Source organism: Etheostoma cragini, chromosome 1, assembly GCF_013103735.1.
Source record: "Etheostoma cragini isolate CJK2018 chromosome 1, CSU_Ecrag_1.0, whole genome shotgun sequence".
NCBI lineage: Eukaryota > Metazoa > Chordata > Actinopteri > Perciformes > Percidae > Etheostoma > Etheostoma cragini.
The window spans coordinates 20,596,309-20,612,754 of NC_048407.1; the positions used below are offsets into that span (position 1 = coordinate 20,596,309).

The window sequence follows — 16,446 nt, forward strand, 5'->3', positions numbered from 1 at the left end:
CATGGCAATAGGGCAGCACTTCATGAAATATGGCTGATGGCAGGGATCAGAGGCATTGCAGAGCGGCTCTCAATTTATTAGGTTAAATGTGTTCCATCATCACAGACAAGGAGCTATTCATATATTGAATGACTAGGCTGGATCAGCTGCCTGACCTGCTTTCAGTTTAATGGGTACGATGTTCATTACTGACATTTCACTGACAGCCGCAGAGCTCCCCTCCTCAGTCCCAGGGTGTCCTCGTTTCTCAGATCCAGCTACAGGTTAAAAGGATGGGACTCCCCGAACAATTACACCTTTTAATCACACATTTAAGAGAATACTTGCACATTTGACAGATCATTCATATCAAATAGTTCACCATCTCTGCCATGTTAACCCCAAACCATTGCCCTAACAGCTGAGCTGGGCGTGGTGCAGAAGGCGGAGTCTGAAAACCTGTATGAAATCTCCAGGATGAGCATTTATGTTTCAGGAAAAAAAGAAATCCCCAGCCATTTAGCCCCGCCCCACACGCATTTACATAAACATGGATTAAACCTGGATTGTGCAGAGCTCTTCAGTGAAAAAAACATCACAAGGTGGGTACTGCAAGGCAATCACTGTTAACCAGTGGAGTGGTTCATGAGTTACAGTCGCAGTCTCTTGATATCTTCACTTCTGAAGTCAACACGCAGCGCTAGAACCTGACGTACTTCCGCCGGGGTCAGCCGCCACGTCAGGGGCCCCGAGTTTGGGCCCCAGTAATCCAAGATCTCCGTTACCTGAAGTCCAAATAAGTACATGTGAGAAAATCAGGAGGCAGTAACTGTATCCTTTACCTAAGTATGTCAAAATAGCAACACTATACTGTGAAAATTACTAGTATAATGAGCAAAATATATTTCAAAAGGGAGGGCAGGCCAAAGGGCCCAGGCCTGATATAATCTATCCTGCATCTACACACCCCAAGGCTGCCTGGATGCCCCATTTTACTGCTGTAGTTGGTTGAGGTGGAGCTAATTTAACTGCTTTATATCTTCTCAGTAGTAATTTTTTGACAATGCATCATATTTTATAACTGGTATCTAAAGCTGTCAGATAAATGTAATTTCTACAATTGAAATGTACTGAAGTATAAAGTAGCATAAAATGGAAATATATAATATAATAGTATCTCAAAACTGTACTGGAGTAAATGTACTTAGTTACATTCCACCACTGACAATAACTTCCATAAACATAAAAGAATGATGTGTGTAAAAGGATCTAAATTACCCGCTCCAGGTTGAGGATGGTGGCCATTTGTGTGAGACGAGCAAACTTATCCCTGATGGTCCAGGTGGTTACGGTGGTGAGGTACGCCACAAGAGACCGAAGCTCTTTATCGAACTGAAGCCCTCCGAGCTACAACAGATACAGTGGAGGGGTTTTATGTTGTAGAAAGTATAAACAGTTATATAAACAGTTATTTTATGTTTAAGTATCCTGAAAACTCTGCTCATATAGAAAGATGCCCTTGTGACAAAAAGGGAGCAGCCTCTCCTGCAGGCCTTTCTGGACTCATTAATAAATCTTTGCCTGAGGCCTTGCACCACATGTTAGTGATGTGATGCAATGTGATGCAGAGGGTGCTCGGTGCCACCTTGTGGCTGAGGTCAGCTCCTCACCCTGCTGAAGGAACATTTGAGGACGGTCTTCTCCATTTCAATGGATATCAAGCTGGTCATCAGGCTGGTCAGTGTGTCGTAGATGACAGGAGACTGTGCCGTCTAGTGAGGGGACACAGAGGCGTTAAAAAATAAATCAAAGGAAAGGGGACGCACTCACACACTCACTCACTCACTTTGGAGTCATAGCTGAAATGTTACCTTGAACTCTGCCATGAGCTGCTCCAAGTTAACGATGAGCGGCTGCACCCAGGGATCGTTAGCTTCATAATCATTAAACTCCTCCTGGAAGGAACACCAGCTGTTACAGCAACATGTTTTATGGACTCTGGTTTATTTCTGTTCTCTATTCTGAAACCTTTACCTCTTCTATGTTGTGTGAGATGGACAGGAAGCTGCTGATCCAGGGTTTGACCTGAGGCTTTATGGCTGTTGTGTTTAACTCAGTCAGGCCCTCCTGTGAAAAAAAACCATATCAGAGTAGGAAACCTTTACCGCTCAGTGGCAAGAGGTTTTCATTTTTCCTCATTCTAATGAGACCATTAAATTAGAATTAATTTGTCTATTTACATAAAGTAAATCTGTCACTCTAACCATATGAAAACACACAGCAAGAATTGGTCCCCGACTGAAGTTGCATTATCTGCTTTTGTATTTTTAGCAGTTTTTTACTGTTAATGTTTATTTCTTATACTGCATTGTAACTTTTTTCCTCATATTTTACCTGTTTTAGTTGTTCTTTTGATATACAAGTAAAGCTGCCTTGCCTTTCCTGTTGTGTAGCACCTACTGTTAATAAGTAAATACACAGCTCTCAGCATTGATCAATGTGTGTGTCTCTCCAACCTGTAAGAGATCCTTGAACTTAGCAGATGTGTTGACGAGGTCGGACAAACAACTTTCAATCTTGCCTTGTTCTCCGGAGCCGGCGCCCTGATTAAACAGCTTGGAGCAGTCATTCTGAGAGGCAAAAAAGAAGAAGAGGAACATCGCCAAACAATGAGGTCAACAATTAGTGACAAGATGAACAGAAGAGATGCAGAGTGCTAGCACATGTGTAAAACTTACCTCGAGGTTTCTCTTTAAAGTCGTGATATACTCACTACACACCTCAACGTTATTCAGAGTCACCTGAAATGGAAAGAAAAACATGGTTCAGTAGGATTTAGAGCAACTCTTTGTCTGAAAATATGGTCTGCAAAATTATTTGAGCCTTGAACATTTTAGGTGTTTCTTGATTCTACTTATAGACAAATTGGTTAAAAAGGTTTTTGAAGTTGTGCTTCCTTTAGCTAAAAGCCATTTTAAAAATGAAAGCACTAAAATCACTTAAATCAGGAGAAGGGTTATTCATGCATTTCCTTCCTGAGTTTAGTTACTGCTGCTTTTTATATATTTCTAGGAGACACTGCCTGAGACCGAGGTTGGGATATATATGTGTGTGTGTGTGTGTGTGTGTGTGTGTTTGTCTAATTGTCTTACCAGAAATGCAGCCTTGGCGTGTTCAGCGCTCTCGATGCCCATCGTGTTGAACTTCCCCTGCTGTAAGCTGCTCTGCATCAGACTGACCGCGCTGCTGACGCCACGCTGGATGTCCTGAAGCGTCGTAGCCGGGAAGCCTTGCCGCAGCTTATTATATAACACCTCCCTGCCAGGTGGGGAGAGATGGGAAAAGAAGAGAAACAAACATGTATGAGAACTGAAGAAGTGTATTAAAATAAATAAATAAATATATAAATAAAACAAAAGAAGAAAAAATGGAAAGTGAAAGAGTGAGCACCTGAAGTCAGACTCCAGCACAGAGTTGGCGTGATTGATCATGGCACAGAGGCAGTCGATGCTGGAGCTGGATAAAGCTCTACTGATGCACTTCTTCACAATGTAGAAACAGTCGTCCACCATGCTGGAGGTCAGCTGACCCTTTTCATATGTATCCATAGCAACAGCCTGAGGAGGAAAATGTATTCTATTTAAACTAAAATGAATATGCTCTAATGAGTAAATATAACATTATGTGTTGAATACAATGTTTCCCTAAATGTTCAACCCTTGAATTACCTCTACTGCAGTGATAACAATTTCATGGAACATTTATGTCAACATTTATTTTTAAAAGGGCCAAATGGTTATTGTGAGAGTAGTTAAAACAATAAAAAAATAATCTTCAAAATTTTAAGAAGAATCAGAATCACTTCAGCAGAACCAAAAGACACCTTTTTTTATTTCCACACATTATTTCTCCTCGTCAAAATCTGGTGCTTGCATTACCCACAATGCAACTCTAACAGCCTGCAGAGATACAAGTGTATTATGGTAGCAACGGCTAATGTAGCCTCAAGCAGAGATGATGAGGCCGCTTTAAGATATTTTTTTCAAATATTAAAATACAATATAAAATAGAGTCATTTACCTTGTTGACAGACTCTCTCATGTAGTACTCTTCCATTGGAACATAGTAACCAATCAGCTCCTGCATCATCCTGCTAAGCAAGCAGTGTTTCAGTAGCTTCTCAGTGTTCTGCTGATGCTCTGGGTTTTCCCAAAAATGTACAAACAAATTGGTATTTTAGATAGATGGAAAGTTTTTTATCTCCACATCTCAAAAAGGCATTTGTGCATGCATCGCCACATGTTACTGTAAAACTACCCTGTGTGACGCTCTGAGCATCCCCAACTTCAAAGTCGGCCAGCATACGACGGCGTAAGAAGCGCAGGTAGAGCTCCGCCCTTGCGTTCATCAGGGTTACTTCAGTCAGTACGGGGTCCAGCTCTCTGTTCACATGAGACAGATGTGTAAACAAAAACACCATAGAGAAAATAATAGAGGAGAAGAGGACGTTGTTGAGACAAACCTGGGCTCGATCCCTTCTCCCGGCACGCTCTTCATCATGCTGCTCTGAGCGACCTGAAACTACAGGAGGGATGCAAGTTCACATTTATGCATTAAAAACACCTGCATGCAGTTCAGATGGCATGCACACCTTGTTGTGGAATCCTCTCTGCTGTATAAACTTGTCGACTATTTTCTGGGCCTGTCGGTCACATTCCTGCTGCAGGTGAGTGATGAGTGTGTACAGATGCCCTGGACCGTAGTATGTCTCCACTATGGGCTGATGAGTCTCAACGACACGAGCAATACCTGTAATCACACACCAAAGCGTTAGAGGAGTATATCCCGTGCAAACAAAGGCAAGCGTACACAGACGGAGAGCATCAGGCCTGTTTTCTCACCTTCCAGCAGCAGCGTCAGAGTGTCTGCAAATACCAGCGGTGCTCTCTTCTCGCCCAGATCTCCACCTGAGGCCAAAAGCAGGTTCTCCTCCGCTTTGGAGGAAAGCTGTGAGAACATGAATATGTGTTAAAAAGAAAGAAAAAAAAATTCAGACATAACATATCTGCAACTAATTCTGTGCAAAAAACAAAGATGGCTTAAGAGATCTATATTTATTATCCACATGTACTTACAGAGTGGGAACATTCTACTAATTGAAGTATTTAGCTGAAACTTTTAAACTAAATAGAACGAGTACACGATCAGGAAGGTATTTGTTTCATAGAATTTACAAGCAACAACCAATAAATAATGAAAATGTTTCACCAGAGTGAATAATAGAAAGCAAGTACCTCAACCAAGGTCTGTTTTTTGTGGATTTTTTTTTTTTCTAATTTCAAAGCTGCATCTGGATCCAAAATCTGGATCTGATCTTCATCAAATCATACACTGTGATCCAAGGAATATATGGGCCAATAGTATTTAAATCAAGTGCAGCAAAAAAAATAAAAGAAGTACCAACTCTTACTTGGTCCATGTCCCATCATTCCACCAAAGTTAATTAAAGTTTTTGAGAAATACTCAATAAGGTGGCCGACCAGGGCCAACACGCTACAACAGCCCCTAACACTAACTTGATGCGCCAGATGGTTTGTTAACACAGAACCATCTGATAAGTCATTGTCACTGCTTGGAAAATGGACGGCACGTCCGCCATTGATGTTTTGAATAAACAGCCGTGGCCGTCACAAACACTAAACTTCGGCCAACTCCTCACCTGATGCCGGTTTGCTGCCGTTCGGTCACAAACGCATTGTGGCCTCACAAGACGGATTTTTGGGTGATATGCAATTCTCGTGTGATATCGCATCAAATACAGAAACTACAAAAAGTGGTTTGTGGAACAGAGAGAGAGATACAAGCACTACATTTTAGGATCCACTTTAAAATTATTTTATTTTGCTTTTAAATACCTAAATGGTCTTGCCCCACCCTATAACTCTGAACACCTTTAAACACCTATCTCTTAGGTCAGCTGGTCAACTGCTCCTGAGTGTCCCCAAACTAACTAACTAAGCTTAAGCTCAAATCGACCGTGTCTTTGCCATTGTATGGAGTGCGGCTCCTAAATTGTGGAATGATCTACCTCAAGTGAACATAAATAATGGCTCCTCAAAAGAGAATTAGCCTTCTTATTATAATAAGTAGTTCAAAAAATGAATTCTACATATAACTATAAAATGCTTGTATTCTATTGTGTGAATGTTTGTATTTAATTCTCTTCATAAAACCCACCTCTTCCTTTTCGTATTGTATGCCTTGTGAGCTGTGTATTTCATTTATTCTCCTGTACAACACTTTGGTCCATTGTGAATGTTTTAAAGTGCTCTACAAATAAAGTTTGCTAATAATGATGATGATGTTGTAGCGTGTTGGCCGACCACACGGACAAAAAAAAAAAAAAAAAAAAGCACAAACACAAACCGCATTAAAACCAAAACTTACCTGAGTGCAGAGATACTGGCCAAAACGGACGAGGCCCTGCTGGTGGAGGCCCAACAGAGGAAAGATCTTGAAAAACCTTTCCACTTGTGCAAGGTCGACTGCTGCAACAGCTTCATCCAGCTTTTCAGCAACGATAATCTTAAGTTTCTGCTCTGCCTCCTGCAGCATTAACAGACTGGCATCCACAGTACTGCCTGTGGAGACATCATGCATTTGAAGAGTTACAGTGCGAGCCTAGAGGTATATTGTATCTTTTTTTACAGCTGATTTATAATTCTACTTAGAGTTCAGTAAGAGCTTTTTTTTCATGAAAAACTATGATCCTATAATGATCTAACTAAATCATAATCAAAATGGTGCAAAACACAAACAGGATTACAGTACTTCTTCACTGCAGTGTAAGACTGAATACTGAGCGATGCACTAGGACAGAAAACTAGAAGCCTCGTACTTTCTTCTCCCTGCCGGCTCAGCTCAATGACCGACTGGTCCAGAGAGAGGTATCGATGGATGTGAGCAGCAGCCTGCTCATAATCTTCATTACGTAGAGCTGTCTGCACGCCATCTGTGCAGAACTTTAGATCGAGGATATCGTCGGCACGCTGGATGACGTTATACAGCCGTGTCTACAAAAATAAAAACGAGATACACACTTTAAGATCCAGTGCAACACTATTGTAATTAACACAACTTATAAACAACTTGGATAAAAAAACTCTTATACACTGCTGAAAATTATACATTTTGCAGAGGTGATTTTGTCATTGTGTATTTACTTTTGCGAGGTCTAGCTGTCTGACTTTGCGGCTGACATTTTCAGCCAGACTGCAGGTAAATGTGATCATGCCTGACAGCTGACTGGCGTCTCCTTCAATCAACTGAAGGTTGGGCCTATAGAGCACAGAGACAGCATTTTGTACAACAGAGAACATATTCTTGTTGAACACAAACTGTGTTGGTTTTGATTGGTTTCATCTAGTGCTTTTTTTTTTGAACTACAATTAACTGTACAAACTGTACCCCATCCTCTGCAGCGCCAGCATCTTTGTGTGGATGGACCCCTCCTGCCCCACCAGTCTTTCCAGCTCAAAATCCACTTCTTTCTGTATTAGGAGAAAACAAGACATGTCATGAAGAATTACATGAAGAATGTTAATGTTTTGATTTCAGCATCCTATACAAATACTGTGTAGTGCTTTACAACTTTAAAATGTCTGTTTTTTTTCATTCAGTGTCCAACTGCCTTCTTATTTTCCATCAAAACCTACATAAATGTTTTTAAGAAACCACATATATCTAGTCATGTAGATGTCATGTGATAGACGTGTCAATTATTAGAAAATATGGCAAGTAAGTAGTTTAAGAGATATAGGGTGAGTTGAATAACCTTCTTGCATTAACAGGGCCATTATAGGACTCCATATCTTTGTAAATTTTATTGTATATGTTATTTGCTCTGTCAAGTAAGTTTTTTAGGATTTCTAAGCAATAATGTATTCTTTACTTTGTTGATGTGCTTTTATATATATCTGATGGACACGCCCTTACATACTGTCTACTGTGCACAAATGGCCCATGAATTCCTTTTCTTTGAAGCCACTGTCCCATTTCTTCGTTTGATTGCGTGATTGTGCTTGTGATCCTAAGATGATCTCCTTAGATTTACTTGTCAATCAATAAGTCATATCTTTTAAAAGTCTCTAAACAGACGTTCATAACTGATGAACTAAGAGCCGAAAGGCTGGCTGTAAAGCTTTGGGCTGGGCTATAGAGAGGGGGACACGGCACAGCAGTGTAGATATTTCATGCTCGTAGTTGGATGTACGTTTCGTCATATTTTTTTCTGGCACGACATTTCATTATGTCGTATTATATCATATTAACATGATATACATCATTGGTGGCATCAGGGTATATATTTAGGATGGTCTTACAATGGTAGTAACAAATCTCAGATTCAGCTGGTGGGACAAACTGGTTGACCTATTCGCTACCGACCAGCGGTCACAAACGTACAGCTAATCTCAGTCACAGAGAGCCCAAATGCCAACAACCAGAACCAATTCTGCGGTCAAAATCCAACTCTTCATGGTATTGAACTGTCCACGGTAGTAGACAGGTGTGTAGACAGTGTTGCGTACCTTGCTAACTCAGCTGCTAACGTTAGCCCTGTCTTCCACCTTTTCCAGAAAATATTAGCAGCCTAGCTCTAGCCTTCACTGCAATTACAAGTCATTTGCTTAATTGTTTAGATTCCATTAAGCCAAAAAATTAAAAAGTGGAGTTTTTGTTTTGAGCCAGCAGCATTCCGGAAGTTTACGTGATGGATGACGACAGTGAGTGTACACACCAAACAAACTGCTGTTAACGGTCGTTTATTACAAACCTCCTCAGCGCAGAGCTGCTGGTAAACTCTCTCCAGGTCCTCCAGCTCCGTCAGGGCCGATATGGTCTCCATACTCACAGAGGACAGTGAGCCAGCGTCGCATTTCTTTGCTGCCACGGGTCCGCTGTCTGCCATCTTCCGCCACCGATACAGAACTTCAGGACCCGAGGACCCCACGTCACAGGTGGGTTGTTCACCCAGGATTTAGCCTGTCAGGCAACACCTTTTCACAGGAAGTGAGCTCCAGAGGAGACGAATTGCCTCTTTGATTCAAAATTGTGACCCCAAGCATGACTGTAACATTGTTCTTTACCATCAATAACATAAACCCGCACATTAATATTTGTTGGTGGTGGGGGCTTGCTGTGGCAGCACAGAAGCCTTACCTGAGAAGTCAAATTCTCAGTAAAAATACTCTCCTAATACGCATGCGTTGTACGTTTGTACTTAAACAGTGGAGGCTGTCACTCACCGGTATAAGTCGAGTGCGGTTGAATGGCGTTTTGAGCTAACGTTAACAATCAAACAGCCAGAGATAGCTAAAACGGTTTTGAAATGACTGCTAGCTTAGCTACAAGCTATGAATGAAGAACAACAAAGACTGTCACTTGAATGGTGTTTAGAGCCTAACCAGAGGCTCTGGTCGAGTGCAGATCTGAGTTGCGCATGCTCATTGTTGTTTAATTGTTAGGCAATAGCAATTGATAGCAATCAAACACAACAAAAGCTGTCACTTGAATGGCGTTTTGAGCTAACGTTAGCAATCAAACAATCATAGATAGCTAAAACGTTTTTGAAATGATTCCCATCTTCTTTTATTGTTTGTAATGAAAAAAGGTTATAGTTTCATGGATTTCACAAATTTCAGTATGACGCATTAAGCCGTAAACCGTTTAAATCTGAGCATGCGCAACTCAAATCTGCACTCGACTTACATCGGGGAGTGACCGATGGCCACATAAGCCATTCATAGGCACTAGATGGAAGTGATTTTCTTTTAAAATGTTCATTCGCGTAAATAAAAACAACAATTTAGCAGAGCCCAGCTAATATTGGGCTTGCTTTGCATGGCAGCTTCTTTATATTTTGCCTGCAGCCCCTCAACCAGTTGCGCCCTGCTAAAATGGTACCCTACCTCAGGTTTACTGTGACACAATTATATCCACCATGTAAGTATCATATGAATTACATGTATTAAAGCTAGATTTAACAGACAAATAATTCAAGTTTATACTGTTCTTGAGTGGATCTGTTGCCCACCTTGACTGTTGGTAATACATCTTTGGTTTTGGTTCTAACCGTTGCATCTGCCTCAGAAACTTCTGCCACAATACCAATACACTGGAGGTTAATAGAATTTAATTTTTGGTTCTCAATGCATCAATTTGCAATTTGTATAGGCAATTATATCTCGGTTACCCACAATAAATCTGACCTCACTACCATCTTGTAAGCATTTTCCAACTTTAAAATAAAATGTGTCCTTTGGCTGTGCCATAAATTAACCCCTGCTTCCTGAAACGTTAGTTATGTATTGATTCACTAAAGAAGAGTGTACAATGTAATTATGTTCAAAACATTCTCTTACAGATCCATTTTTTAAGTCATTACTTGTAGTATTCCTGTAGGAAAGATGATACTCCAGTGACAGAATGAAAACATTTTAACCAAAATCAAAACTGCCTTTCTTGACTGTTTAAAAAAAAAAGGCACTGAAGGAAATATGATGCCAACAGAGCCATTATTGGACTCCAGATATTGTAAACCGTAAGTTTCCTAAAAGGATCACGCCACTTGTTAAAGCCACGGTCTCAAAAAGGAAAGAAAAAGCATGAAACCATTACATTTGTTTGATTGATCATCACATCAGGAGAAAATCTGTGTCAGTTTTTTTCCTGGCATTCCAGTTTCATTGGCAAATGTATATTTTTCTGCAACTGAGCCTGTCTGCAGACTTGAGTGAGAAGCAACGCATACATTGTCATGGCTAATCTACTATATTCATTTGAAAATTGTTTGTTGCAGCCATTAGTGAGTGCGGGACTGCAGGTTGAGGTGGTTGTGGTGGTGGGAGAGGTTTGTCCTGGATGTCTACTCATCTGATACCAGAGTGATATCAGGACATCACACAATGAGAAAGGACCAGAGTGGGCAGAAGAGGAAGAAAGAAGCAGTGCAACACAGCTTTGACAAAAACTACTGTCCATTGATTGTTTGCAAAAGATATTTTACTAAAAGGGGAGTTTACATTTCTACATCATCATGTTTGAATTTGTCCAAAAGCATTTATAGACAATTTGAAATGATCAGGAGGCTTGCTGTTCTTTGGACAACAACAAGACAAGTTCTTCTCTTTCCTGCTGAAGCTCTTCCCATTTCTTCTGCAGCTGTGTCTTTTCCTTCTGGACCTCTTCTCTTTGTCTACTCAAGTCTTTGGCTTCCTCTAGCTGTGCTTTCCTCAGTGACTCAATCTGCTGCCTCTCTGCAGCTGCCTCCCTGGCATTCACTGCACGCAGATTCTCGAGCAGCTCCCTCTGATGCTCCACAGCCCGAGCTTCCTCCTTCTGCACTCTCCTCAGAGCTTCTATCAGTTCCCGCTCTCTCCTTAACACACGTGTTTCTCCTTCGGAAGCTCTTGAAACTTTCAATTTGCCTGTAAAAGGGAGGGAAAGAGAAGGCCACATGTGTAGTCTTATTAGTCTCACATTCTTGGATACAGTAGAACCACAACATGAAAATGTAAACTTGATATTAATTTTGCTTTAAGCATGTATTAGAGTCATTAACTCGACTCACATTAGGTGGTTATTAGATACAAAATTGTTTTCTTAAAATGATTGGGAAAATGACAAAACAATTACTTGAGTGGTTGAGTAGTACTGAAATAGTGTTTGATCGGATGATGTTTTATTGTCAGGTACTGAAAGCTGGTGTTAAATTTGTGGTTCACAATCTTTGATCAGACAGTTCCTAATTTAAATCTGAATTCTGCTAATTGTGCACTGTACATTGGATAATATGTTAGCTAGGTTTGTGCTTAGACAACATTTAATATTTATCTTCTGATAAATGAAGAAATGTGTTAAAAACAACATATTGTATATTTCACTTATTCAGCCAGATGTCATTGAAAAAGTCAGTATGAATGTTATACACAAACAACAGGGAGCTATAGAACATTACCAGAAAACTGTCTCTGCTTCTTTGGCGCCCCGACAGTTTCGGGTGGTGTTGATGTGTCACTGTTAGCACCTGAGCCCTGTGATGAGTGGGGTGGTGATGGGTGCTGCTTGACTGCTACCAGCTGAGAAAAGACCCCCGGGTGTCTATTTGACAAGTGGCGATGCAGGTTGCTGGTGCTGCTGCCTTTGGAGCACTGTAACTTCTTCATGCAAATGCGGCAACGAGCAGCAGCCAAACTGTCCAGGTACTCGTAGTGCCTCCAAACCAAGCTGTGTTTATTCCTTCTCTGTTTCACAGGGTGGTCATCACTCTCCTCTTCGTGTGTTATTTCTTCTGCTAGACTTCCTTGTGCAGCGTCCAGGATGCCGTTAATGGCAGAACTATTATCAGCATCCATCACGGTGGTATGGGTGTCAGAGTCCTCAAGAGTCACTTCCACTAAAGAGAGGAAAACAAAAAAGTTAGAATTAGGACTAAAACTTACAATGCATTATTGACTAACATGTTAATAGGATTTTTGTTTAATCAATGCTCACCGTTGGCATTTGAGCCCTGTGATGAGTTGGGTGGCGATGGGTGCTGCTTGTCTGCTAGCAGCTGAGAAAAGACCCCCGGGTGTCTATTTGACAAGTGGCGATGCAGGTTGCCGGTGCTGCTGCCTTCAGAGCACTGTAACTTCTTCATGCAAATGCGGCAACGAGCAGCAGCCAAACTGTCCAGGTACTCGTAGTGCCTCCAAACCAAGCTGCGTTTATTCCGTTTCCGTTTTACAGAGCGGTCATCACTCTCCTCTTCGTGTGTTATTTCTTCTGCTAGACTTCCTTGTGCAGCTTCCAGGATGCCGTTAATTGCAGAATTAACATCAGCATCATTCACTGTAGTATGGATGTCAGAGTCCTCTAGAGTCACTTCCACTAAATAAGAGGAAAACAAAAAAGGTTATATTTATATGACTATGTCAACTTGTCAATGATTTGCATTGCAAAAATTACACAAGGTGACACCACATCTCAGTTTTTTTCAGCGAATTTACTACTTTGAATTTACCCTCTGTATGAAATGTCAAATATAAAGGACGTTGCCTTGCCTTGAATACAATTCATGTAACACTTAATTTTAGAAAGCATTTTATTGGCACAATAAAAAACAGATATTGTAACTATAATAGAAAACAGATTTTTTTTAGTGCAAATGAGATGGATAATCAATTATATGAAAACAATTTCATACAAGATTTGAAGTTCCCATTATTTCTCATATTATTTCTCATATTTGTATATTTCACTTATTCAGACAGATGTCATTGAAAAAGTCAGTATGAATGTTATACACAAACAGCAGTGAGCTGTAGAACATTACCAGAAAACTGTCTCTGCTTCTTTGGCGCCCCGACAGTTTCGGGTGGTGTTGATGTGTCACTGTTGGCATTTGAGCCCTGTGATGAGTGGGGTGGTGATGGGTGCTGCTTGATTGCTACCAGCTGAGAAAAGACCCCCGGGTGTCGATTTGACAAGTGGCGATGCAGGTTGCTGGTGCTGCTGCCTTTGGAGCACTGTAACTTCTTCATGCAAATGCGGCAACGAGCAGCAGCCAAACTGTCCAGGTACTCGTAGTGCCTCCAAACCAAGCTGCGTTTTTTCTGTCTACATTTCACAGAGCGGTCATCACTCTCCTCTTCGTGTGTTATTTCTTCTGCTAGACTTCCTTGTGCAGCGTCCAGGATGCCGTTAATGGCAGAACTATTATCAGCATCCATCACGGTGGTATGGGTGTCAGAGTCCTCCAGAGTCACTTCCACTAAAAAGAGGAAAACACAAAAGTTAGAATTAGGACTGCTACTAACAATGCAATATTTATTAACATGTTACTATTTTTTCTTATCAATGTGTCACCGTCAGCATTTGAACTCTGTGATGAGTAGGGTGGTGAGGGGTGCTGCTTGACTGCAACCAGCATTTTATTGGCACAACTAAAAACAACCATGGTGACAATAACAGAAAACTGATTTTTAGTGCAAATCTAAAAACAATTTCACACAAGATTGTTTTTAAAGAACAAACAGTAAAACAACTTATCAAAGTTTCAGAGGTAGACTCATAGGTGTGAGTCACGATGGATGACCTGTACCACTTTGTACCTGATGCGGCGTTTTCTTGCTCATCATTATCGTTGTGACTTCGTCGTCTTCTCACATCCTCGGCTACTTGCACCCATGGATGATGGGAATTTAAGTGGCGGCGAAGATTGTTTGTTGACCCTGCTTTATATGACAAGTTTGATCGGCAAACATTACACTCCGCTTTATCGTTGCCTTTATTGCTGAAGTGCATCAAAATTCCGCTGCGTTTTCGAGTTTGACCCATTTTGATTTACCCAAACACATCTAAGATGTCTTACATCTCTCTTTATCATGTCTTTCTATCTAAGTTTAGCAAAGGAGAGCGGATCTAGGGTAGGCAAGAACGACTCTCACCACGTAGGACTATGACTCGGTGCTCTTTCTATCGTACCAAAAATAGCTGTTGAAAAGAATCGGATCGTTCTCGTAGGGTATTTGCTACTATTCACAGCTGTTCACTGAGCGCTTCTTTAACAGTCTATGGTTGGTAGAGGTAGTTTTCATTATCCGTCTTGTCGACGGTTTAACAAAAACATATAATACTCATATGTGTATCTTACATAGACTGTGGTCACTGTATGATATCTTATAGTATTACATTCAAGGGCAAAAAAACAAAACGCCCCAAAAATGTCTGTGATAAATGTAGCTAGCTAGCTAGCTATGATATCGTTAATCATCACACAGCATTACCTCTGGGGTCCAAATTACGTGCCGCTAATATTCAGCGTTGATAATGTATTTTCCATGGATTTGTAGTTTACAAATGATCGATTTTTACTAAGATGTCTCGCTACACTTAACGGTTACTCTCACAGACAGTTAAAGAAGGTTACTATTAGTGGCATTAGCTAACGTTAGCTGTTATTTTGATACACAATACCCCACAATGCATTGTTGCCGCCTAACGTCATATCCGGCATCTCATACGCATACATACTTTAAAAAAAGAAAAGTGGTTTTCAAATATTGTTGTAGCTAGTTTGTTTTTTACACATTCGATAAAAGGACAAGGGATTTATTTTTATTTTTTATTTTGTTGAATTTGATTATATATATATATATATATATATATTTTATTAATATAGGATCATATGTACCACAAATAAGTATGATAATACTGCTAGATAGTATGACATTCATTTCTTTTACTTCACTTCATCAAAGGGTCACTGTCCTTTTGATACCTGTTTTCTGTATTATGATGTTTACATCTGTAATTACAAGATATAACCACTATAAAATGTTTCCCTTGCCAAAAATATAATAATCGTATAACTGATGTAATTTAGAAAACAGCTAACAATATATATAAGCCGCAAAAAATCTTTACAAATTTGCATTATTTGGTCTGCCTTTAGGGATGTGCTAAAAAAATATATATATCACGCACCCTTCTAATGTATGGCATTGTGAGAGCTATGTAATGTGATGTAGGTGAACTATACATTATGGCGATATATTGCTAGTCAATGATAGTTTCCAGCAAATCTGCACTTTGAAAACAGGCACAGTAAAGTTTTTCCATAAACTGTATATAAAGTACATGAGAAATATGAGCGTTTCGCATAAAAAGTTTAGTTATTTCAAGCAAACATATCCTGTTATTCCCACAGGACTGAAGCACAATGCTCCCATGGAGAAATGGTAATTCCTATGGAGATGAGGCATTATATTATATATTGCATCATGCAGTTAACATTTTGAAAAATAATCTTCTGTCTGATTATAGGAAGTCTTGTTTTTCCAGACACTCCACCAAAGTGAGCAGGGTCTGGCTACTCCACATAGCCTTCGGAGACGGGAGGAAAAAGTGCTCTGGTTTGATTGTTTTTCTTTAAACCAATCAGAATCGTCATGGGCGGCCTTCTGCTCCGTACAGAGCCGCCGCAAAATAGTAATAATGCAAGAGAAAACTCAGATTGGACAGATAGTCCAGCTAGTTGTCTCAATTTGCCCTGCAGAGATCTGAGGAGCAGTCAACAAAAGTCCTCATAAATCGCCCAAATTTAAATTTCCAACACAAAGAAAGTAACGGAAAATACATGCGTGGAAGAATTTCCTGCAGCACCGGAGAAATCTCGGAAGTGCAACGTCAAGGACATAAACTAGATTTTAGGTAAAGGTTGGGATACCGCTAGCTCAGTCAGTGACACAACTAACCAGAGCACAGTTACAAAATATTAGATATTATATTAAATATATAAACATTGTGCAAACAATTTTACTGTAGTGAGTAAAGAACTGTATCTGTTATCAATACAGTGGGTACGGAAAGTATTCAGACCCCTTTAAATTTTTCACTCTTTGTTTCATTGCAGCCTTTTTCCAA

At 40.2% G+C, this 16,446-nt stretch overlaps 2 protein-coding genes across 4 annotated transcripts; both read right to left on the reverse strand.

The window, feature by feature from the left end:
- Positions 1–37: 37 nt before the first annotated feature.
- cog4 (component of oligomeric golgi complex 4) lies at positions 38–9,193 on the reverse strand. The gene is made up of 19 exons (XM_034882802.1): positions 8,813–9,193; positions 7,447–7,529; positions 7,203–7,317; positions 6,878–7,052; positions 6,427–6,620; positions 4,881–4,986; positions 4,631–4,788; positions 4,502–4,560; positions 4,297–4,421; positions 4,060–4,178; positions 3,430–3,596; positions 3,132–3,297; positions 2,718–2,780; positions 2,496–2,609; positions 2,014–2,106; positions 1,851–1,934; positions 1,650–1,751; positions 1,258–1,386; positions 38–764 (listed from the first exon to the last, which is right to left on the reverse strand). Exons 1-19 carry the CDS (start codon positions 8,945–8,947, stop codon positions 630–632), a joined length of 2,322 nt encoding a protein of 773 aa, XP_034738693.1. The 5' UTR covers positions 8,948–9,193; the 3' UTR covers positions 38–629.
- Positions 9,194–10,744: 1,551 nt separating this feature from the next.
- LOC117947571 lies at positions 10,745–14,999 on the reverse strand. Of its 3 annotated transcripts, none has more exons than XM_034876627.1 (5): positions 14,133–14,999; positions 13,415–13,792; positions 12,532–12,909; positions 11,996–12,433; positions 10,745–11,465 (listed from the first exon to the last, which is right to left on the reverse strand). In XM_034876627.1, exons 1-5 carry the CDS (start codon positions 14,356–14,358, stop codon positions 11,119–11,121), a joined length of 1,767 nt encoding a protein of 588 aa, XP_034732518.1. In that variant the 5' UTR covers positions 14,359–14,999; the 3' UTR covers positions 10,745–11,118. The 3 variants fall into 3 exon arrangements, with proteins under 3 accessions (XP_034732518.1, XP_034732507.1, XP_034732527.1); XM_034876616.1 differs by having other exon boundaries at positions 13,355–13,792; positions 14,133–14,998; XM_034876636.1 differs by having other exon boundaries at positions 13,355–13,792; positions 14,808–14,994.
- Positions 15,000–16,446: the final 1,447 nt, after the last annotated feature.

Bases quoted from the DNA above. Each gene is read 5' to 3' on its own strand.
- cog4 (XM_034882802.1), bottom strand. From the start codon at position 8,947: ATGGCAGACAGCGGACCCGTGGCAGCAAAGAAATGCGACGCTGGCTCA. The intron at 6,621-6,877 runs GTACGAGGCTTC...ATGTCTCCACAG, and splicing joins GAGCCGGCAGGGAGAAGAAA to GCAGTACTGTGGATGCCAGT. The intron at 2,781-3,131 runs GTAAGACAATTA...TTTCCATTTCAG, and splicing joins ACGCCAAGGCTGCATTTCTG to GTGACTCTGAATAACGTTGA.
- LOC117947571 (XM_034876616.1), bottom strand. From the start codon at position 14,358: ATGGGTCAAACTCGAAAACGCAGCGGAATTTTGATGCACTTCAGCAAT. The intron at 13,793-14,132 runs GTACAAAGTGGT...TCCTCTTTTTAG, and splicing joins GCAAGAAAACGCCGCATCAG to TGGAAGTGACTCTGGAGGAC. The intron at 12,434-12,531 runs GTGAGCATTGAT...TCCTCTCTTTAG, and splicing joins ACAGGGCTCAAATGCCAACG to TGGAAGTGACTCTTGAGGAC.